At 42.7% G+C, this 25201-nt stretch overlaps 2 protein-coding genes across 5 annotated transcripts in view; one reads left to right on the plus strand and one right to left on the minus strand.

The window, feature by feature from the left end:
* Window positions 1-2787: 2787 nt before the first annotated feature.
* On the minus strand, window positions 2788-7553 carry si:dkey-12l12.1 (uncharacterized). The gene is made up of 6 exons (XM_056434071.1): window positions 7378-7553; window positions 5858-5905; window positions 4685-4795; window positions 4003-4119; window positions 3711-3788; window positions 2788-3624 (listed from the first exon to the last, which is right to left on the minus strand). The coding sequence occupies exons 1-6, from the start codon at window positions 7498-7500 to the stop codon at window positions 3559-3561; spliced, it is 543 nt and encodes a 180-aa protein (XP_056290046.1). The 5' UTR covers window positions 7501-7553; the 3' UTR covers window positions 2788-3558.
* Window positions 7554-24579: 17026 nt separating this feature from the next.
* Window positions 24580-25201, plus strand: part of myripb (myosin VIIA and Rab interacting protein b) — a 110114-nt gene continuing 109492 nt past the window's right edge. For all 4 annotated transcript variants that reach the window (XM_056434126.1, XM_056434127.1, XM_056434128.1 and 1 more), the window contains exon 1: window positions 24580-24762. The gene's annotated coding sequence lies outside the window, so the exon portion shown is untranslated. The remainder of the gene's footprint in view (window positions 24763-25201) is intronic.

The raw sequence follows: 25201 nt of genomic DNA on the forward strand, positions 1-25201 counted from the left end.
CGATAGCAGCTGTACACATGTACGAATGAAACAGATGAGACAAATGTGTTGATTATGTTTCCAGTCTCTGTGATTGATAAGTTGTCCAAATCAGCACATTTCCCAAAATGTCAATCTGTTTCTTTCGAGAGTTATTTTCGGATTGATCGTTTTTGTAGATGGGCAAATGATTTGGTGATTTGTTGAATAAATTCAAAGATGGGGCCGGTGATGTGTAGAACCAGGCGAAGTTCGGCTTTGATCATCTGACTGCTTGTCTTTCTTGAAACAGGAATTGTCCTTTAAATGGAACAACATAGTAATTCACATTGTGATGAAAACAATAAATAAGAAAGTGTAATGTTTTCATCACTGGAGGGTTCTGCAAAATATCAGTGATAAGTTGATAAGTCCATATATCCTCTTTAAAGATAAATGTGTTACCCACTGCTGATGTAGAACTTGTTTGTGATTTTCTTTTCCGCCATTGCTTGGGATGAGATGAAGAGGGATCCTCCTCTGTTGCTCTCCTGAAGGTTTCTTCCCTTTTCTTCCCCCCGTGAAGGGTTATTTGGGAGTTTCTCCTGATCCGATGTGAGGTTTTGGAACTGGGATGTCTATATAAAGAGATTGTAAAGCACTCTGAGACAAATTTCTAATTTGTGAAAATGGGCTATACAAATAAACTGAATTGAATTGAAAACTGAATTGATGAGATGCTCCTGTCAACAGAAACTAATACTTACGCCGTGGTTTTGAAAAGGATGTTGACGGTCAGCCACTAACTACGTATGAACCTGAAGCTTTTATGGGAAATTCTGACGTATCTCGCTGCCTGAGCCATTTCCTCCCATAACCTATAGATTGAAGACTTTTAAATTATTTTGTTAGTCGTGATTATCACCAGCTTTGTTCTTAAGGGGATGACGGAACCCAAAGGAGGGTGGAAACAATACCACAGACCCTTCCTAGGACCGCAATGACTAAAAAGGATTTCCTTTGTGTTGACCACACACAGTTACACATGCTCAAATAGAAGTCTGAACTTCAATTTAACATTTACATCATCGCAGGAAATGGGTTTATAAGGTTGATTATATTTATAGCTTGTCTGTGCTCAGTTATATTGCTTTGTATGTGTGTGTGTGTGTGTGTGTGTGTGTTTGTGTGCACTGTCTGCAACTGATACGTACACACTCAGACACTTTTGCCTTGTTCCATCGGGTCATCAACCGCACATTTTCCTAGGATGCATTAGCCCAAGGGTACAGTCAGTCGGTGATACCCTGCTGGCAGCTGTCACAGGAGTGTGTGTGTGTCTGTGTGTGTGTGTGTGTGTGTGTGATGATGGCAGGCAAGTGAGCTGAGGCTGTGTTTCTCTTGTTGGCTCTAAATATGAATAATAAGGTCTTAGTCCTTATCAGAAAATGGCTGTTTTCTGAGAAATGAATGGCGTCCTGTGGTTGTTTGTCACCATGATGACACCAAGACAGTTCACAACCAGTTAATGTAGGTTATCTGATGGCTTTGTCCACAGCTGTTGCAGGACCGTACACATGTCTATATGCTCCTAAACTGAGCTACTGAAGCATATTCTGAATCAATTATGTGCTTCAGGGAAAATGCCAAGTTTATAATTAACATTTTGTTGGTTTATTTTCTTCCTTTGCTCTCTGTTTGTGTCTATAAAACCATAAAAATGAGACTGAGTACTGCATACCTACGTCATAAACTGAGGGCTTTGATCAGTAATTGAGCGGATTATGAGTCATCCTATTCATTTAGATTGCCTTACACTTTTTCAAAGGCTTTTTCCTCATCAGATTGCCTCATACAGGAATTTCTGGAGAATATTACTTTGGGTAGACCGCTGTGCAATTTTAGGTGTCAAATTAGCATGCTTTTATTTTTAACTTAACATGCAATCATCACAATACAGCACTGTTTTTTTTTGTTGAGACAGGTGATTTGTTTAATCTGTTATGCTGTAAATAGAGACCCAGAAGCAGAGCAGCCCACAAAAGTCAGATTTGGTGCACGCATTTACGTCAGTGTCCTGCAAAAATACTCAAACAAACGCTCTGGTCCAGACCATACTGTGTTTCCATTTCTGGCCAAATGAATAAAAAATGACGAGATATTTAAATGGACAAAGTTTGACTCGTGAAACAGATGGTCTTAGACTGCATTTAGATTTTCTTTCTCTTTCTCTCACACGCAGGCTATTTGCCCTTGGCTTCTGTAATATAAATGGATTAAGGCCTTTTATAGAAAAGAGGTCCCTGCTGTTAAATTCTGCTGGCACCTTTGCCAACCATGCACTATACATTTAACACTTGCCATCTGTAATTGGGGACTTAGTGGTGTTGCAACCCCGTGGTACTCAATTGTATGAATCAGTCACCGTCAGTTTCACAGACCCTTGAGTGGGAAACGGAACGTGTTATTCCGGGAAAGAGAGAGGGAAAGACTGAGCTGCTACTACGATTTATCAATGGAGCTCAGAGTGTAAAACTATTATTCAGTTCATAGAGGAGGCTGCAGCGAAGCATAAAGTACTTGAGGCAACTGTGGCTCAGTGGTAGAGCAGAGGATCAGTGGTTTGATCCCCGGCTACGCTAGTCCACGCTGATGTGTCCTTGGGCAAGACACTTAACCCCAAATTGCTCCCGTCGTTGTGCCTTCGGTGTGTGAATGTTAGTTAGTCCTGATGGACAGGTGACACCTCACATGGTAGCTCCTCCCATCATATGCATGTGAATCGGAAGATTAGAAAAGCGGAAAGATTAGAAAAGCGCTATACAAGTAGTCCATTTACCATTTAATGTTTAAAGACTCTTACACCATATATCTCTACTCCACTTTTATTGAAATATGATACAACACAAGAAATATTCCTGCAAAAATATACCCCCAATCTTCATAAGGAATCTGTGATTAAATAGGTAAGAACAAAATGGCAAACTATAATATTAATATTGGATCATTTGTGACTTGATTTTCTAACATGCAGGAATATATTAGAAAAACTAAAATAGTGTAGACAAAGTATTCGCAGGCTGGCTGAGAAAAGTAAGCTAGTTTACATTTGAAACAGTAATGATTGACACACGCATCAGAATGATTTAAACCAAACAAACACAGAAATTCTTTTTACAAATGTCCAATTTTCACAACAATCTTCATTCTGTGTTTACATGTTTTCTAGGGGGGACATTTTGACACATTAGTTTGGACTGTGCACATTAGGCTTTGCCCAAATGAAATGAAATGTATCTTCCATAGAGTTACATAGGGAGTGACCCGGATGGGGGCTGCATTGGAACATGATGCTTTAGGCCATGGCAGGCAAAAGGAATGCTAGGTCAGCGTGACTAACGGAGGTATACATCTGGCCCATAACATATGGCCTGTCCACATTAGTACTTTATTACTAAACAACAGAGAAGAGGATGTGAATGTTTCTAAGGCAGCTGCTGCATGACGCACGAGTCACCCAAAACAGTGACAGTATGCACAATATCAGCGTGTTCACTGAGATAACAATGTGGAAATACAACACAGAACATAAAATTGACATTACACACTCGTCTTCTGTATGCTTCTTTTGGGTCTGTCGTTCTGTCCATCATTCAGTGGATCTCCCTGGAGAGCACATAACATGTCATTTAAATACCTATCAGATACAGTATGTTTGTGTGCAGGAGAATAAACACCACATGATGACTAACCAGGACAGAGAAGGCCCCAGATCGGCCTGAATTCCTCTTGGGAGGCTCGGCCTTCACCTGTCTTCTTGCTCTCGTGACCTGGAAGTGAAATCACAGACAAAAGAGTGAACATTTTCAAGTGCAAAACTGAAAGGACAGTGTCAGAATGAGCCAATTAAATGAACAGATTACACCAGCGAGTAGACCAAAGTGAACCAATAAAACCAAGTAAGGTGGAATTATAACTCGGCAAGCACATCCGGCCTCTTCGCCCCAGCTGTTCCTCTGCACAGAGGTTGCCATGGAGACTCACCTGTAGGGGGTTGGATTTCTTGTCGTTGCTAAGGAGGGAGAAGGAGCCTAGGCGGGATTTGCGCTTGTTCTTCTTCTTACTCGCAGCTTGAACCAAGTGCCGTCTGGACCTATCAGCCTGAGAATCCATAGACACCGGGATTAGGATACACATTGATACTTCCTGGACACACAGTTGAGCTATCTATTTTTGATGATGATGATGATGATAATGATGATATATACTTTATTAATCCCCAAGGGGAAATTAGTTCTCTGCATTTAACACATCCTTAGTTATTAAGGAGCAGTGGGCTGCAGTGATGCGCCCGGGAAGCAACTGGGGGTTCAGTGCCTTGCTCAAGGACACTTTGACTTGCAAATAATGGGGAGAGCCGGGATCGAACCGACAACCTTGGGGTTGCAGGACGGCCCCCTTACCCCACTGAGCTACAGCCGCCCCCAAAGAAGATTATCTCTCTCTCGATGTCCTTACATGGTGCTTTAAACATTTTTTATTTTGTGAACAAATGATGTGGTTTCTGCGGCTCACTGTATTTAAGCACATACAGATGATTCAGTATGACTAAAGCTTCGCTGGAGCATTGGCAGCAGCAGCCACCGCTGTAAACCAGTCCCCACCTTCCCCCGCATTTGGCTTTTCCTCACTCTGACTCCTGTGTGACTAACAACAAGCGGTTTACCTGGGTGAGAGTGTTAGGGAAGCCTTTGACGGAGATGGCACCGGGCAGGCTGGAGTGCCTCAGGTGGGTGGGACCCCTCCGCTCCAAATGTCTCTTACGTCTGAACAAAACCTACAAGGATGAGACGGTCACAACCACATCCACGGCCTCAGAGGGAAACAACAACTTCTGCACATCTTTCTGTGTGGGAGTGCATCAAGTCATGTGAGGTGGATGCTGAGTGGAGGAGCATATTGTCCTTGGTCCTGTGCTGCCCTACTCTGTCCTGTACTTGTTCCCGGAAGGCAGGCAAACTCCAGCATTAAGAGATGGAGACTGCACAACTATTATTGTCGGTGGCTCCGCCATTTCCTGCATTTCTCATTGATTGCACAAAAACAAAGCACTGCTATTTTTGCACAAATGTTGCTAATAAATGGACTGTCACTTGAGAAACAGGTTTAGGTTTGTCAATTGGATCTTTGTGATACATTTATAACGGTGCCACAGGCCCTTGATTCCATCAGTCCATTTCCCCCCGCCAATTAAAAAAATAAGAACAAAAGATTGTGTCCAGTATTTTATAATAACGTCCTAATCTCCTTTTTCTTCACGACGACAACACATAGCTGCAACACATTTGACCGACAATAATGTGTGCTGTATTTAAAGTGCTTGTAGTGATTGCTGTTGACCTACATTTTGATGATTGCTTTAGCAGCGGCACAACAGCCGTACAGTTCATTTGAGGGATGATTGCAATATGCATATTATGTTATTGCGTGGTTACATATGTTGCTTGTGTGTGTGAGGGACTTCAGCGACCTATGTTTAGCTTCTTTGGTTTCACTGTCGGAAAGCTTTCTCACAATTACATGATGTCACCATCTGTAACAGTAACATAGTTATCTAATTATTCAGTGTGCTCGGATTAACTTAATTGTGTTTTGTGTTCTATAAGAAAGAATGAACTCAGCCCATCACTACCACCTCCCTCTTTCCACACCGCTTCATTCCCCTTTGTTGTTTGCTTGTGTCTCAACTTTCGACAACCATGATGTCTTTTCTCTCATCTTATTTCTGCTGTATCATTCCCATGACGGTGCACTCAATCTGCTCTGAGCTGGAGGGCAGGAACTCAATGATTCCTACTGGACCAGTAACCTTGAGTAGTATTATTATGGTGACACGTACCAGTTCTTCAGTTAATGGTAGCGCCCTCTGCTGCTTCTGATCATCATACTGAGGAGAGGAAGAGGAGAGGATAAGAGTCTGTTGATATTCATACACTGCAGCCTGATTCAATACATACAGACACTAGCTACTGATTGAAATGCTCATTATCTATTCATAAATATTAACCATTTAGTAGTCAGGTCCTTTACATTTAGTCTCACTGAATGAAAATAGGCAGACATTGTGAGTGTGTGGGTTTTACGTTAAATTCAACAGCATCAAAACCTGCCACAATCCATCTAATCTTTAATCTATTCCTTTACAAGGGACCTTTGCGGAAAACTCAAGTAAACTAAACCAATTACAGCCTCTGAAAAGATGCTCCGTCGGTTATTAGTTAGTCCCTGCCACATTTGAAGCTCATAATTGTGTATTCTGTAATCACAACACAAATAACTGCTGCAGAAAAACACATATGTGGCACAAGCTCCCAGAAATGGAACAGAATTCCCAATGAAAACTCTTTCATGTGTGAGTGAAAATCTTCCTCACTCCTCGGAGCTGTTAAATCCGTTGTCCAGATGAGTGTGATTACTTTGGACAGAACATGGGGACTGTCCTCAGAAAAATGCTCACCACAAGTTTAAAGTATAAAAGCCGCTAGCCACATGAAAAGACAAGAAGGGAGCTGAAAGATTTTGTTCCACACAGGGGTATATTTTTGGTGTGTTGGCATAATGGCTGTAAAAACCATTATAATGAGACTTTGTTTCTGTTGAAAAAAAAAAATTATACGTCTCCACAGGTCAGGGTTAGACTGTACACGTCGACTACCATCCTCACACACTTGACCACTACTATCGTCACAGCCGCCTCTTTCCAAGGAGTCTTACTTTCTTACATTCCAACGGAGCTACTGTAGAAGCACTGACCACACTGTGTCTGAGCAAAAACCAAGCAAATCAGTAAGCTTGGGTTAGCGAGTGATTGTAACCAAAACTGAGAGAACAAACTGAGTATTGCTCTTTTCATGAAATATATATTGAGGTGCATCCTAAATTATTTCCCTGAGGACATCTCTGCCTGTCACATGTATAAAATGTGAAAAGCAGATGCGCTAGAGTCTGATTCCTATTCTCTGAGATGTGGCTTGTACAAAAGAGAAATAAATGCCTAAACCATTTTGTGAATTCAGTGTAATCTTCGACAATATAAAACTGTTCTCTTACAATTCAAATCAAACTGACTTAACATTAACATGAGAGATGTAGTCTAACTGCCAGCTTGCACACATAAAGTGCTCCGTGGCGTCCTTGCTGGAGAAAATGCTGATAATTCAGAATGTTTTCACTTTCATTTGAAAGAAGGGTTAGTTATTATATAGTTAGGTCCAGCAAACAACGTTTAAATAGACTCAAACAAGCTGCACTTACCCCTGTAGTGTCACAAAGCACAGATGACGACTGATAGATAATGAACACCTTTGGTTACCACTGTCCTTCCCTAACTATCACATCCATTAGAAGTGCGTCTCTTACCTGTCCGTCTGCGGTCGGTCCCCTGACACACAGCTCTCCCTGTGTTGCTCCGGAGCAGTCGAGAGCGTGTGACAGCAGGCTTGCCTGCAAGCAGAGCACGCACAGCCAGATAGTAAACCCCATGATCCAGGCAGGAACTCAAGTGTTTCCAGTCCCTGTCAGCTCCCTGCTTTATACTCTCGGCTCCGCTAATGGGGAACAGATGCAGGGGAACGAGAGGCCATGCCAGCTTCACGCAGACAAACAGCACACCACAAGCCTGTGCTCTACGCCAGCCAGTGGCCTGCGGTCCTGCAGAAACATGTCAGACATCTTGAGGGGCCTCCCTTTTCAAAACTGCCTCCCCTTACCCCACTAACTCTACTTAAAGAGCAGGACATTTTCCACTTATGTCTGCATTGTAGCTCCTGCCAAAGTGTGTGTGTGTGTGTGTGTGTGTGTGTAACTTGTGCTGTCAAACCTCTGTACATAACAAATGAAATATTGGTGGCTTGGTTCTTGTAACGTCTTTAAGAAATACTGCATTATGCAGCGAATTAGGCCCCTCAGTGTGGACAAATCCGTCTCCTTGTGCTTTCAAAATGTAAAGGTACAGTGGCTGTTTATACAGTTCTGCAATGATCTAAACAGAGTGAGCCTTTTAGAATTACAGTAATTCCTCCTCAGTCTCTGTGGAATATACAGCTATCAACACTGTCAATTCCTCTTTCAGCTTGCAGACTTCTTTTGACTGAACATTGGCAAAGGATTGTCGAATATGGATAAAAAACATTTTAAGTCTATAGGGGGAAACTTCTCTTGCAAATGGATGAACAACAACAGAAATGTACTTAATTAGAGTCTTTAAATCGTACAGTATGTTTCACATTACCAGGACTGCATGTTGAGGGGGTTATATAGCCTACCTCTGTGTGAGTTTATATGGCCTTTTAAACAGCACACCATAAAGAATGCATCTCCTGATGGGGGCATGTTATAGATGAATAGGCGCCCTGTTTTAAGGTGTATTACAAGATGGAAAGAGTGAGTGGGAGCGAAAGAGACGGGAATCTAATGTCTTCAAGCCTCAGGCTCCGGGTCACAGAAGAATTGACTCCCGCAAGGATCGGAAACATGCGCTGCTGTGAATAAGTTTCATATGCTGTCCGAGACAAGCCCATATATATCCCACTTCCCTGTCCTCTATCAGTGAGCAATTTTTCTTTTGACTCAACAAACCGGAAAAACCTTGTGAAAGCATCTGTAATATCTCTGACAATTTCCCAGTGAGTCACAGTGTGTGGGGAATAAAGGGTGGTTATTCATCTTCATCCCTATGACCCAGCCCCCTTCCTTTTTTTCTTCTGCTATATATTCGACGTGTCGGAACTGTTGTTTCAAACTTCTCTCTGGTGGTTCAGCGAGACCACTGGCTAGACAGCAGGATAATGATGTGAGGTGAAGGAGGGGATGTTTAGTCAGGAGACAAAGGAAGGGAATAGTACAAAATGACCGAATCAGCAAACACTGCTTTACTTGGCAGCCTCAAAAAAGGAGACTCAAATCTCTGAGTGGACAAACATGTCAGCCATTTTACCGGACAAGCAGTTTCAATCTCAGTCCTACTGCACTTTGGTTTAACAAAACATTAAATTACTTCTTGTAAGACATGATAAAATCATGTTGCCAAGGTTTCAAGTTTGTGTTAACCGCTCACGGACCACAATGTGGTCGCGTGAAGAGACAGTAATCACAGCGAGGCAGTTATTTCATCCCCCAAATCCCAGTTATTGACTACGCACTTTCAAGTTCAAAGTAACTTTTTTAATGCATCTCAGGGAGTTCACTGTATAAAATTGCAGAACCGCTGTCAGTATTGTCCCTGCCCTGCCTCCCTCTGGGGAAGTGTCATCCGTCAGCGGCTCTGGTTTAAGCTGCTGTCAATGGGTCCGAGGATGAATCTCTACGGCGAGCAGCTGTTGACCTTATGAACATTGTCAACACTCTGCTTTGACCAGGGAGCAGAAGACAGGTAATTTGTGACACTTAAATACTTGTAGAAATGTGTTTGTGTCTGTGCGTGAGGGGAAGCAACAAAGCTGTTTTGCAGCAGCATGAAAAATGACAGAAAACAGGAAATTTGATTCAGGGATCAACATCTGGATTAGGAGACTTGACTCATAAAGTAATTGATGTTTTGGATTATGTGACAGGGCATCGACTCTCTTACTTCCCCATTCGTTAAAGGGTTGGTTCACCCAAATTACAGAGAACACTTGTCTCACTTAAGTCTTTTGGTATTTATTTATGTAAATAGCTTTGGTTTTATTTACCCAGATTTTGAAAGGAAAATGATGCCTACGCCCAATTATCATGGAGGTGAATGGAATTTTCTTTGCTGGGCTGAAGACGTTGCTTAAAACTATTTGAAACGTCCGACAGGATTGGGTCTACACCTTGTCCCTGTTTCTGGGTATAATCCACAGATTGTTTTTTCATAATTTCTTATTCAGAAAATAGTCCTTAGAGTTAACTTAGAATGATCAATTCCATATCAGCTACTCAGCCTGAGTTACCTTGAATTGCGCTGTTTCCAGTCTTTATGCTAAGCTAAGATAATTGGTTGCTAGCGAGTGGTATCAAGTGTTAGCAGCAAGCAAGCAATCAAACCGCGTCTTCACGTCAATATGCCCCACCCATTGCTCTTTGTATAGAACAATGTTACTGTGAATTAATAAAACAAAAACAATTATCGCTCCACGTTATGCATTTCCAACACTAAAATAAATAATAGCCATTGTGAGAGGAGCTGCTTCACTCTTGGCTTGCTTCCAGATGAAATGAACCACTGACATAACAGTCAATTGGCCTCCTTGTGCATCAAGGTGAAATGTGTCCTATTCAGGACTCCATTTGGCAACCTAAACTCAGTCATGCTCTTAATAGCACTTCCAATTATATGTCTGTGTTATTGTATGCAGATACCGTACATGTGTGTTTGGCAGAAGAAGAGAACTCCTGTGTGGGAAAACGAGAATAATGTGTGTATGTCTAGTTTAGAGATGAAATACTGAAACTCATTTCTCATTGGACATTTATAGCTCTGATTACAAATCAATACTTATCTACAGCACATCGTCCTCTTCTGTTTCTCTGCCACTGCTTTGGTAACAGCTTTGCTCTAGGTGCAAGTGAAAGAAAGCAGCAAGGCTTTCAATTCTCTCATGTGGAAACAAGCGGAGGAAGCCAAGGACGAGACTGAGGAACAACAGTGTGTCTGTGCGTTGATTTGTGCGTTTGTCATTGAACAAAGAGGGATTATTGTCTTGCCTCTTACATTTCACTTTCCCTTTATGTGTCCTTGGCTGTTTGAGCATTAGCACACAGCTCATTGACTCAAAGTGAATCCTAAATATATCATCACTGACTGACAGTGTTTGTCTTTAATTTCACATCTGATGCCCGTCACAGATTTTCATTGAATAAAAAGTCACACAGCAATCGCAGCCCTCATTCTCCCACACCAGGCAGATGAAATATGGCTTTACTCCAACGCAGCCCTTGAGATCTGTCTTCAGAGAACCATAACTTATCAATTTAGACATCAAAGCTCCCAGGAAGAGTAAACATTCAGTCTGTAGATAATCATTTAAATCACAAGTCACTGTGGTGGGGTGCTGTCTGGACTCAAGGGAGTCAATATCGTTAGTGGTTTTAAAAAAGGGGGGACATTTCTAGTTTAATAAAGTCAGGCATGTTAAAACCTTTGCTGGGTTAAAGCCATTTTATTACTTAATATTTGTGGGTGGGAGGGGGGGGGGGGTAAGTTGGGGTAAAATAACTGAGCTAGCTATTTTAATAACACACCTTCAATATTTTGGGTAAATGTAGCTGATTGTCAGTGTCTTTCATTTGTTCCATGTGAAAGAATGGCTGCCAATTTCCTGTCGACGCTGTAGACAAGAACACGATTACAACACAAGTTTTAAGGGCCCACAGGAACAAGTTGTGTCCTCTAAGTTTCCTAAAACCATGGCATTTTCTTTTCACGGCCCCCCCTACTATACACATTATACGAATCCACATGTTACACTTTTCAGCAATACATTTGACAATTCATCTGTTATAAAAACGTATTAAACCAACAAAACAAATGTCGGTAACTTGTACAAACACCAATATGAGGTGAAATATGTATACGGGTGTGTCTGTCAAGTCATTTTTATGGAACGTCTTAAAGTTCTCAAATGAACATTTCCACCGTACAGTGTCTTTAAGAAGTTGCATGATACCCACAGTACCCATTATCCTAGTATTCGTGATATTGTACATATATGGGAGAAATTAATAAGTAGGAAAGTGCTCATTAAGTCCAGCTTGTCTGGTTATTATCACAGCACACCGACCCTTGTATATTTGGCCTGAATACTAAACACGATATCATGAGAGCGCGTCAGACTTAGTGTGGGTCGTGCCCTCTTACTATCTCTCATTTATATCCCATCCTCTCGCTGCCCTGGTTACCATGGCAGCAAGGAGTTGGATTCAAACACTGCCATTGAGGGTTGAAGCCGTTGACGAGAGGAGGGAGCCGACAATGTCGGTCTCTGAGTGAGACAAGGTGTGGACGGGCTCAGTCTGACGTGCATGCTGCTGCCACACATGCATTTTTGCATCCGTACCATAACCAGTGTACAGGCTGTTGTTTTTGGTTGCATATGGATCCCTTTTCTGTGTCATGCAAAAAGGAGCTGAAATGATCTTTTTGTCCGTGGGAACATGAATCTGAAATCATATTATTTGACTACTAACAGGCCTTAAAAACGAACTGGGGGGACTGCACAGTTGGTGATAATTCTCTGTGACCTCTTTCTCAATGCACATATAATTTGATCCATTGTTTACTTTAGTAAATTTGATATTCAGAGCATTGATATAACAGCAAACAACTATTTTCTATTCACAGATATAGTGGAGTAATGTACCTGAGCAGAGAATGTGTGTCTTGTTATCCAAACTGCTCCTCGCTAAGTTTCCATATACGGGCCGGTGGCTCGTACTTTTTGTGCATGTTCGTGCATGTGAGCGCTTTTGCATCATGAAAGTATCTGATTGCATGCAAAGAAGTGGTTATCTATCTTTGAACAAGAAGATACAATGAGTTGAAAGCATTTCATTAATTCATAATTTCTTCAGATATGCGGGTGCACTCTGAAATCATGATCCCAGTCTGGACTGAGAAGCTCATTCACTGGTGGTTTGTGTTAACAAGTGTTCCTAAATCTGGGAGTCTAAGCAACAAATACACCCCTTTAGTAAACAGCAAACTTGGCTGAAGAAAACTATTGGCAAGCATTAGGGAAGTAGAGCGGCAAAATCATTCTCACTCATCCACATTTGTGGAATAAACACAAGACAGGACAGGAGGGGAGTGCTGTGTGACTAATATAGTCTGGGAGGAGATTGACCAGACTGTCAATATGTTGTGGTTTCCAAACACTGGAAGGGAAATAATTAGTTATGGGCTACTGGAGTACTAAAAGGAAGGTTTTAAATGTGAGTGTATATCTAGAAAGTGGAGCATATATGTGAAAAACACAGTCAAATGGGATCTGGTCAGAAAATGTTCACACTCTGAGGAGCTTTGGTGCTGCAGGCCAGCGTTTTTCAGAGGAATATCTGACCTCTTGCTTTCCAGACACGTTTCTTTCCATGACCTGCCATGCTCATGCATTGTATTTCTGTTTTTATTCAAATGCAAATCAGTCTTAATGAACATCTGCTCTGAAAGCATTTCGCAGCCCCTGAGAAAACGGTCTCCATCCAGAACTAACCGTCACGGCTGAGTAGTGTAGAGTAACGAGGAGGTAGAGCAGTTTTTTTTTCCATTACGTGTGTGATTTTCCTCAGCTCCTGCTTTGACTCATTACCGAACCCTGAGGAAAATCTGCTCTTGTTTATAAGCTGTTACAGGGAAAATAACTTTAGGACCCTCTGGATTTTCAAAAATGCCTTTATCAAATGTAAAAATGACAAAAAGCCAAATCAAAATCAAACTATTTATCAAATGTTGAACCAAAAAAAGGAACATGCTTCTCTTTGATCCTCTCCCTGTACAATTGAATATCCTGGCTTCCCCTCACTCGACAGTGTGAATAACAGAACAATGCATGGAGCGAGTTAAAATGTTTGTTTGTAATTTGTGATGCTTTGTTTCCAACGCTGTGATGGCCACTTATGGAAAATTAGTCATGCTGAGTGGGCAGAGGCTTCACCTTCACCTCATCACTGACAAACACAAAGAAAATATATGTTTTAAAGGAATACGCTGAGCGATTGCAGACGGAACAAGCCCACAGCAGGAGGGGGAAATAGGTTGTTCATCTTGGCATAGACAGCAGAGGACTTAACACACACATCATTGTTGGATTACGAGCAGGAGCTGTAATCTAAAATCAATACTCTGACCCGCAGGTCTTCGATATCTCAGGCCTTTAATCTGGATGGAAATGACAACAAACCATGTATTGTATTAATTGCTTCCCATTGATTGAGAAATAACTGAATATGCTTAATGGGCTCGTTAAGATCTGCTTTTTGGCCACTTGTAGTTTACAAGGTAATCCTATACAATTATACTCAAGAGAGGTCAGTCCCTGCTCTGCTCGGTATGCCTTTTTTTTCAAAATACATTATACTTAGTTACACAACTGAGTATTCACACTGCACAGTTACATCTTTATAGTGTTTGACTCTGAGGTAACAAGAATAGTTCAAAGACAATTTGGAAGTGTGCAATACCTTTTGGGATATGAAGAGTCTCTAAGAATACAGCGGTTGTGTGAGACAATGCTATTGGTTGGTGGCACATTATCTGTCACAATTTGTCTCCATCTCAGAGGAAGTGGTACGGCCTTGAAAAGCTTCCCCCTGAGAATAAATGTGTTACAGGTGGAGACACAGGCAGGCTTGTATGCATGTAGGTCAATATAGATCATGGAGCCTTGAGAAGCGACCGAATGTTGAATGTCGCAGGTGCAAAAGCATGTCTTCTTAGGTGAGTGCATTTGACGCACCTGCTGCCTGCATAACCACAGAGATGTCCCTTTGTTTTATCACAGGAAATATGATCTTTGAGCACATTCAGGAACAGACTGAGGTTTGGTACAGGTTTTTTTTCTCAGAAAGACACTCTTTGCTTTGAAAATGATAACGCCTATATTGTGCTGGCCTGCTGGCTTGTTTCTCAATTCAGCACTTTTTTTTATTGAAAAAATCTCGAGTTGAAGTACATGTTACAATGTTGACGGATTTGTATATTGCCCCTAAATCTCCATATTTTGTTATCTGAACTCCAACATGTGTGTCTTTGTAGCACAAGCCACATCTCGAGATAATTTAGGATTTGCTTTGTTTTTGGTCAATACAGGAAACTCATGGATATTATGACAATAGAAACCAGATGGATTCATTTTGGAGGACCCCTGGTGGCTGAGCTTTGCTTCCAGCTTCCCTTCTCCCTGGTCCAGCCCGTACATATTTGAGTCATAAGTATTTTCTGACTGAAACAGTAACACATTGTTTTCTTTCTAAAAGAAGTTTCCCTGACAAATCATTCATAAATCAACTCTTACTGTCTGGTAACATATACAGTTATGATTCATTGGCCATTTACATGGTTTTGAAGTCTGACATTTAAGGCTGAATATGTATACAGTGTGCAGTGAAGCCCTCAGAGAAAAGGGCCGCAAATGCCAACCTTCAGGCTGCTGAGCTGTAATCTGCCTCCAAACACACACAGAAACACTGAATGTCACTGCAGACAATACCCACCCACATGCACATGTGCGCACACACCACTGCAATACTAGCATGTGACACGGATAGAAGGACCAGAATGCGTTGCTCTATTTAGTAACTCTAAATATTCCACTTTAGCCATCATAACTCCGAGGCAGGTTTTGACAGCTCTCCATACTCAGAAAATCTATCGCACATTGCTGATGCGTGTTACGGCATGGCACTCTGACCTGCTGATTGCATTCTCACACGGAGGCTACTGGGGATGACTGCATGAATATTCCCTCTGTTCCCAGCTTCAAGCTTGATAGGATTATTAAAGTGTGCAAAGGCACATACTCTTGTGTAATAAGCCAAATGCCCCCAGGCCAAAATGTTCACATCACGTACTCTACGCAGCCTTTTCAGAAGTATGAAAAGTGCAATGAATCAAGCCACAAAATTAAGAGATCATACTTTTATTCACCTCAGATCTGCAGAAGTAAATGCGGTGTCATTCTCGGCAGCAGAGCATGAAGCACACACACTGGTACGACTGGTGCATGAAGCCTTTAATACGCTTTACTCAAACATGTATGTGACCAGCAGTTTCAGAAATGTTCTTGTGACCAGGGGAATGCTGACATAAATCCCCAGAACGACCCTGCACTCGACACCATAGCAACTTAGTGACCTGCAATGGAGGCCTGGGCTTGAAGTGGGAGTGTCCAGGCCAAGTAAAGTTGCTTCTCTTTCAATCCTGTCGTTTCTGCTCCGTCCCGCTCTCTTCTGCCTCTCGCTCACCTCATTGACTTCGTAGTAGTGCAACACCAGCAGCTGTGGTTACATTCCAATATGTTTGTTTGCCGTGCTTTAACTACATCTTGCAGACAAAGCAATGACAACAGCAGTTAAATAGGCCAGACATGTGTTATTTAAATCTCCAAGCGATGAGCGCCTGAATCTTAACAAGCACACTCTTTTTAAAGTGTACCACTGAACGACTGCTACGGAGTCATATTTTTTCTCAAGTTAAAGATTTGAATAATCCCCGCCTTCTTACAATAATTGCCAATACCTTGTATTTCTACAGGCTAATTATATTGACTAACAGTATTTGCAGTAGAATACAGTTTCGATACATTTGAGCTGAAATTGTATCAATCTTTGTTAATGCACAACCGTACGTCCCTGTGTGTCTGCTTGAGGTTTAGGACCAAAGACCTACTTGTTGTGCACCGACAGATATGCTAGAGAGGTTCATGTCATTTATGTTCGCTTTCTCTCATTCCAGGCTTCCTGATTGTTTTCACCTGTCATCACACCTGTCTCCTATGCTCATCAGTGTCAGCCCCGCCCCTGATTGGTCCCACCTGTGTCTTGTTACCATGTGCTTAAATTCCCCTGTCTCCCAGTGTTCCTTGTCAGTTCGTCTGGTCTTTTGCCATGATCAGGTCGGGTTATGTTGTGCTCTTGAAAGTTTTTGATCCTCACTACGTGAGCGCTTTCATTTTGTTTACTGCCGAACCGAAAAATAAAGTCCTTACAAATACTTTATCTCTGTCTCCGGTCGTGCAATTGGGTCCTACTTCCTAAGTGTCTGAGGTCGTAACAGAACGAACTGACCACATTATGGACCCAGCCGACCCAAGAACGCTTCACGCCGCTCTGTCGGTACAGGGCGTGACGATTTTTCATCACGAGGAAAAACTGGACAAAGTCAGCCGGGAAATACAAGAGCTGAGAGGACGCCAGGCCGGGGTTCAGGAAGAATTATCTACACAGATGCAACAACTGGTTGCCCAAATGAATAATTTTTTCACTCAACAGACTGCTCCTCCGGTGACGTCATCCACAGCTGAGAATTTGCCTGTCAATACTCCAGCTGACGACCCAGGTCAGGCTGTTTCCTCCCCGTTACGGCTGGCTCTTCCGGAGAGATTTTCCGGAGACTCTTCGAATTGCAGAGCCTTTCTGGTACAGTGTGATCTGCATTTTCAACACAACCCAGCAGCTTTTTTATCTGAGCATGGTAAAGTGGCGTTTATTGTGTCTCATTTAACGGGAAGAGCTGCAGCCTGGGCTACTGCAGAATGGTCTAGAGACACCGAACTATGTTACTCATTGGCCGATTTCATAGAGACTATGAGGCGCATTTTTGACCACTCATCGCCTGCTACGGAGGCCAGCAGAAGACTGTTTCAATACGTCAGCTCAACCGTCAGGTGGTTGATTATGCCATCGAGTTTCGTACAGCAGCAGCGGACAGCGGATGGAATGTTCCGCTCTTCGTGACGCCTTCATGACAGGACTTTCGAACCGATAAAGGACCAGCTGGCTCCACTGGAGACACCGGATCTGGAATCCCTCATCGCTGTGGCCATTCGGATCGATAACCGTCTTCGAAAGAGAGAGGAGCGCCGACGCAACCGAGATGTTATTCCCAGCTTCCAGAATTCGCCTCGAGGGTCGCGCCGCCAGCGGAGGATTTCAGCTCATGTTACCGACCATCAGAGGACTACACTTCCGAATGACTCCGTGAACCCATGCAGCTTGGAAGAACCAGGCTTTCTCTGGAGGAGAGGCAGCGCCGTCACGGGAGGGTTGCTGTTTCTACTGCGGCCAGCCGGGTCATCAACTCGCTTCATGCCCGGGAAAAGATCGTGCTCACCAGTCAAAAGGAGGGCGCTGGTGAGCAAGTTTCCGCAGACTTCCCTCCTCGACCTGTTACTCAGGTAGACATTTGTATTAACAATCAGACCATTGACCAGGGTGTGTTAATAGACTCAGGGCTGACGAAAGCCTTATAGACTGGGGCCTAGTCAAACAGCTAAAAATAAAACTGTCCCGCTATCTCATCCTGTTAGTGCCAGTGCCTTAGACGGCCGCTTGTTGTTCACAGTTACCCATTGCACTGAGCCCATACGGATTACTATAAATAAGGACCATACCGAGAGCATGCAATTTCATATTTTTGAGTCGACTCAGCACCCGATTATTTTGGGGTTTCCTTGGCTGAAGATCCACAATCCTCACATAAACTGGCCTTCAGGGAAAGTTAAGGAATGGAGAGGATTGTAAGGGCAGGTGTAAACTTTCGCAACCTGTTAATGCACCAACAGACTCTAGTAGGATCATTATAGATCACCCTGACTATCCTGATCTACACAAGGTACCTTCCTGTTACCATGATTTAAAAGAAGCGTTTAACAAGTCTAAAGCCTTGTCGCTACCTCCTCACCGAGATTTTGACTGTCCCATTGATCTCTTACCGGGAGCCCCCATTCCCAAGGGGAGACTTTACTCGATTTCGAGACCTGAGAGAACAGCAATGGATGAATACATCTCCTCTTCACTCAAATCAGGGATTATCCGTCTTCATCGTCTCCAGCCGGAGCGGGATTCTTTTTTGTGGGAAAGAAAGACGGGTCTCTGAGACCTTGCATAGACTACAGTCCACTAAATGACATTACGGTGAAGAACCGCTATCCTCTGCCACTCATGTCATCTGCTTTTGAACTGCTTCAAACGGCCAAGATATTCACCAAGTTGGATTTAAGAAATGCATATCACTTGGTTAGAATAAAACAAGGGGATGAGTGGAAGACTGGATTCAACACTCAGAATGGTCACTATGAGTACTTGGTAATGCCTTTTGGACTGTGCAATGCACCGGCTGTTTTTCAAGCTTTTGTGAATGAGGTTTTGCGGGAATTCTTGAATATTTCAGTGTTTGTATATCTGGATGACATACTGATTTTCTCCCCAGACGCTAAATCTCATGTTAACCATGTCCGCCAAGTTTTGCAGAAACTACTGGATAATCAGCTATATGTCAAGGCAGAGAAGTGCGAGTTCCACACAGAAGAGGTGTCTTTCTTGGGATACATAGTCTCACCTAATCATATCCAAATGGATCCTGCGAAAGTCAGTGCAGTATCCCAGTGGCCCACACCAGACTCCAGGAAAAAGGTTCAGCGGTTCCTAGGATTTGCTAACTTCTATAGGAAGTTTATTAGGAATTTCAGTTCTGTTGCTGCTCCTCTGCATGTTCTGACTTCTCCTAAGGTTCCTTCAAGTGGACCCCAGGCGGATCTTGCTTTCAAACTTCTCAGAGATAGATTCACATCAGCTCCCATACTCACCATTCCAGATCCCCAGCGCCAGTTTATGGTCGAGGTGGATGCTTCCAATGAGGGAATTGGAGGAGTACTGTCTCAACGTTCTGCAGAAGACAACAAGATGCATCCATGTGCTTACCTGTCGCGGAAGTTGACAACGGCAGAGCCGGAATTATGACGTGGAAACAAGGAATTGTTAGCTGTAAAGCTGCCCTCGAGGAATGGAGACACTGGCTAGAGGGTGCAGAGCAACCGTTTTAGTCTGGACAGATCACAAGAATCTAGAATATATAAGAAAGGCTAAGCGCCTCAACTCCCGTCAGGCCAGGTGGACACTTTTCTTTAGTAGATTCAACTTCACACTCTCTTTTCGTCCCGGGTCTCAGAATCAAAACCCGATGCTTTGTCTCGCCTTTACGATCCCGAACCACTTAAGTGTAGAGCCCAAGACCATCCTTCCACTTAACCGGGTGATCGGAGCCTTTTCCTGGCAAGTGAGTCAGACGTTAAAGGGAAATAATTAGTTATGGGCTACTGGAGTACTAAAAGGAAGGTTTTAAATGTGAGTGTATATCTAGAAAGTGTAGCATATATGTGAAAAACACAGTCAAATGGGATCTGGTCAGAAAATGTTCACACTCTGAGGAGCTTTGGTGCTGCAGGCCAGCGTTTCTCAGAGGAATATCTGACCTCTTGCTTTCCAGACACGTTTCTTTCCATGACCTGCCATGCTCATGCATTGTATTTCTGTTTTTATTCAAATGCAAATCAGTCTTAATGAACATCTGCTCTGAAAGCATTTCGCAGCCCCTGAGAAAACGGTCTCCATCCAGAACTAACCGTCACGGCTGAGTAGTGTAGAGTAACGAGGAGGTAGAGCAGTTGTTTTTTCCATTACGTGTGTGATTTTCCTCAGCTCCTGCTTTGACTCATTACCGAACCCTGAGGAAAATCTGCTCTTGTTTATAAGCTGTTACAGGGAAAATAACTTTAGGACCCTCTGGATTTTCAAAAATGCCTTTATCAAATGTAAAAATTACAAAAAGCCAAATCAAAATCAAACTATTTATCAAATGTTGAACCAAAAAAAGGAACATGCTTCTCTTTGATCCTCTCCCTGTACAATTGAATATCCTGGCTTCCCCTCACTCGACAGTGTGAATAACAGAACAATGCATGGAGCGAGTTAAAATGTTTGTTTGTAATTTGTGATGCTTTGTTTCCAACGCTGTGATGGCCACTTATGGAAAATTAGTCATGCTGAGTGGGCAGAGGCTTCACCTTCACCTCATCACTGACAAACACAAAGAAAATATATGTTTTAAAGGAATACGCTGAGCGATTGCAGACGGAACAAGCCCACAGCAGGAGGGGGAAATAGGTTGTTCATCTTGGCATAGACAGCAGAGGACTTAACACACACATCATTGTTGGATTACGAGCAGGAGCTGTAATCTAAAATCAATACTCTGACCCGCAGGTCTTCGATATCTCAGGCCTTTAATCTGGATGGAAATGACAACAAACCATGTATTGTATTAATTGCTTCCCATTGATTGAGAAATAACTGAATATGCTTAATGGGCTCGTTAAGATTTGCTTTTTGGCCACTTGTAGTTTACAAGGTAATCCTATACAATTATACTCAAGAGAGGTCAGTCCCTGCTCTGCTCGGTATGCCTTTTTTTTCAAAATACATTATACTTAGTTACACAACTGAGTATTCACACTGCACAGTTACATCTTTATAGTGTTTGACTCTGAGGTAACAAGAATAGTTCAAAGACAATTTGGAAGTGTGCAATACCTTTTGGGATATGAAGAGTCTCTAAGAATACAGCGGTTGTGTGAGACAATGCTATTGGTTGGTGGCACATTATCTGTCACAATTTGTCTCCATCTCAGAGGAAGTGGTACGGCCTTGAAAAGCTTCCCCCTGAGAATAAATGTGTTACAGGTGGAGACACAGGCAGGCTTGTATGCATGTAGGTCAATATAGATCATGGAGCCTTGAGAAGCGACCGAATGTTGAATGTCGCAGGTGCAAAAGCATGTCTTCTTAGGTGAGTGCATTTGACGCACCTGCTGCCTGCATAACCACAGAGATGTCCCTTTGTTTTATCACAGGAAATATGATCTTTGAGCACATTCAGGAACAGACTGAGGTTTGGTACAGGTTTTTTTTCTCAGAAAGACACCCTTTGCTTTGAAAATGATAACGCCTATATTGTGCTGGCCTGCTGGCTTGTTTCTCAATTCAGCACTTTTTTTTATTGAAAGAATCTCGAGTTGAAGTACATGTTACAATGTTGACGGATTTGTATATTGCCCCTAAATCTCCATATTTTGTTATCTGAACTCCAACATGTGTGTCTTTGTAGCACAAGCCACATCTCGAGATAATTTAGGATTTGCTTTGTTTTTGGTCAATACAGGAAACTCATGGATATTATGACAATAGAAACCAGATGGATTCATTTTGGAGGACCCCTGGTGGCTGAGCTTTGCTTCCAGCTTCCCTTCTCCCTGGTCCAGCCCGTACATATTTGAGTCATAAGTATTTTCTGACTGAAACAGTAACACATTGTTTTCTTTCTAAAAGAAGTTTCCCTGACAAATCATTCATAAATCAACTCTTACTGTCTGGTAACATATACAGTTATGATTCATTGGCCATTTACATGGTTTTGAAGTCTGACATTTAAGGCTGAATATGTATACAGTGTGCAGTGAAGCCCTCAGAGAAAAGGGGCCGCAAATGCCAACCTTCAGGCTGCTGAGCTGTAATCTGCCTCCAAACACACACAGAAACACTGAATGTCACTGCAGACAATACCCACCCACATGCACATGTGCGCACACACCACTGCAATACTAGCATGTGACACGGATAGAAGGACCAGAATGCGTTGCTCTATTTAGTAACTCTAAATATTCCACTTTAGCCATCATAACTCCGAGGCAGGTTTTGACAGCTCTCCATACTCAGAAAATCTATCGCACATTGCTGCTGCGTGTTACGGCATGGCACTCTGACCTGCTGATTGCATTCTCACACGGAGGCTACTGGGGATGACTGCATGAATATTCCCTCTGTTCCCAGCTTCAAGCTTGATAGGATTATTAAAGTGTGCAAAGGCACATACTCTTGTGTAATAAGCCAAATGCCCCCAGGCCAAAATGTTCACATCACGTACTCTACGCAGCCTTTTCAGAAGTATGAAAAGTGCAATGAATCAAGCCACAAAATTAAGAGATCGTACTTTTATTCACCTCAGATCTGCAGAAGTAAATGCGGTGTCATTCTCGGCAGCAGAGCATGAAGCACACACACTGGTACGACTGGTGCATGAAGCCTTTAATACGCTTTACTCAAACATGTATGTGACCAGCAGTTTCAGAAATGTTCTTGTGACCAGGGGAATGCTGACATAAATCCCCAGAACGACCCTGCACTCGACACCGGAGCAACTTAGTGACCTGCAATGGAGGCCTGGGCTTGAAGTGGGAGTGTCCAGGCCAAGTAAAGTTGCTTCTCTTTCAATCCTGTCGTTTCTGCTCCGTCCCGCTCTCTTCTGCCTCTCGCTCACCTCATTGACTTCGTAGTAGTGCAACACCAGCAGCTGTGGTTACATTCCAATATGTTTGTTTGCCGTGCTTTAACTACATCTTGCAGACAAAGCAATGACAACAGCAGTTAAATAGGCCAGACATGTGTTATTTAAATCTCCAAGCGATGAGCGCCTGAATCTTAATAAGCACACTCTTTTTAAAGTGTACCACTGAACGATTGCTACGGAGTCATATTTTTTCTCAAATTAAAGATTTGAATAATCCCCGCCTTCTTACAATAATTGCCAATACCTTGTATTTCTACAGGCTAATTATATTGACTAACAGTATTTGCAGTAGAATACAGTTTCGATACATTTGAGCTGAAATTGTATCAATCTTTGTTAATGCACAACCGTACATCCCTGTGTGCCTGCTTGAGGTTTAGGACCAAAGACCTACTTCTATAGGGATGCTATGCCAGGGTTGACAGGGATGCCCACACACTGGAGGGAGAGAGAGCACATATTATAATGAAAAGTTATGCAGTTCATCTTTGTGCCAATCTTTGTTGTGTGGAATAGAACACAGCATGTGTGTGAATGTCCCTCCATGAACTGTGTGCTCTATGGGTTTAAATATTTGCAGTACATTTGGTGTTTGTATTATCTGTGTACATTGAAACTGTGTAATCTTAGGTATCAGATTCATCTCAGAGACTCACTGGAGCCGCATTGTGACTGATTCTGTATGTATATCAAGGGTGTGACTTGAGTGAGGCACACATGTCTTCAGCACTCAATCTATGATGACTCAAGGAGGTGCTTTTGAAATGGAAAATAGGGTCTAATAATGAAAATATATGATTTATAAAGGTTTGCCTCGTAGCCTATCTCTTGTAAAACTCAGGCCTAATTAGAGTAAGCATAAAGAATGCACCAGTCCAGCTTGATTTATACTCTCTATCAAGTAGCCTATTATTGCAATTTATCTTGTTAAAATGTACCTTGTTGAGCAAGTACCACAGCCCAGAAAGTGTTTTTGCAAATTGCCACTGTCAGCGTTTTCCCCAGAAGGCTGTGCACTAATAAAGAGAACAAACAGCCCATTTTTCTCCTTCGCTCTACCAGAGAACTCAGGAAGACGGTGGGTTCTCAAGTGCATTTGCAAATATACGATAATAGTAATGTAATGGTGTGAGGATGTTAGTTTTTCTTTTACATTTGAACTAGTGTGTAATGCATTGGATTTATAAATGATTCACATTATCTCTTACTGAACTGAAATATGTAAAACAGATCATTAAAATAGTGAAGTGATTAAATTGTGTGATAACGGACAAAGACACGACACCCTGCAGATATATACTGGATTAATTGGGATGTTTTCATCTCTCTCTCCGAGGTTAATTGCACTGACTGGCTTTGTGAATGGAGCCAGCCAACACAGTGCCTCCTCCTCCTCCTCCCTTCTCCTCCTCTTCCTCCTCCTCTAGTCGGAGCAACAGTGCCAAATTGGAAGCACAGGGTGCCTAGGTGCTTGCAGGAAGAAGAACAAAATGGGATTAAATATCAGATCAGATATGCAAAAAGAGAGACTCAAATATCAGATTACAAACTTGCAGATGCCCCTCTGAGTCCCGTCACTGTGAATAGAGGAAGAATCAAGGTCGGGTGCCAATCCCTCACCTCGCTCGCGGTGCGCCCTCCCTCCTTCGTCCGTGTAATACAAACCTCGTGATCACCCATTCAGCGGTGCCTGAGTCTGCCGCTTTGGGAAAAAAATAATAAGCCGAGTAGCAGAGGGGCAGGAAAGCCAAAAGTATCCGGGAGACAGACAGGTGTCGCGGAAGTTTACACCTGCAGAGGCGCATCCCTCCGCGTCTTTTTGACATTATCTGGGATAACGTGAAAGAGACTGTAACTGGCGGTCATCCGGCACCCACTGATCCTGTGTAAGTGATTCTCCACATCAACTCTGCGAATATAGGTGCACGTTAGCCCGATACGAGGAGCAGGAATGATTGATTGAAACACGAGTCTCGCTGTCAGTTGGCTGCACTGGATGTGGGCGATTTTAGGGACTCTGTTGCGCGCTTGCACCTTGATATGAAAACGCACGTTTCTGTGAAATTCACCCTTTCAGTACCGTGGGCTGCAAGCTGTTATATAGCCTCCATATATATAATGTATATATTATATGTGTGTTTATATTTACGACAGTTGTCACCGCAGTATTTCATACAGATGTTATAGCGCAGTCAGCCACTGTGGCAGTCTGAATAATACGCATATGTGCTGGTTTTAAATGAGTAAAGTGCGGCAATGTTTGCCGGTTGTGAGGTGGGTATGATCATGTAGATTTGCCTCACAGCTCGACACAGTTCAGAGTGC

The sequence above is a fragment of the Pseudoliparis swirei genome, chromosome 16, assembly GCF_029220125.1.
Source record: "Pseudoliparis swirei isolate HS2019 ecotype Mariana Trench chromosome 16, NWPU_hadal_v1, whole genome shotgun sequence".
NCBI classification, from domain to species: domain Eukaryota; kingdom Metazoa; phylum Chordata; class Actinopteri; order Perciformes; family Liparidae; genus Pseudoliparis; species Pseudoliparis swirei.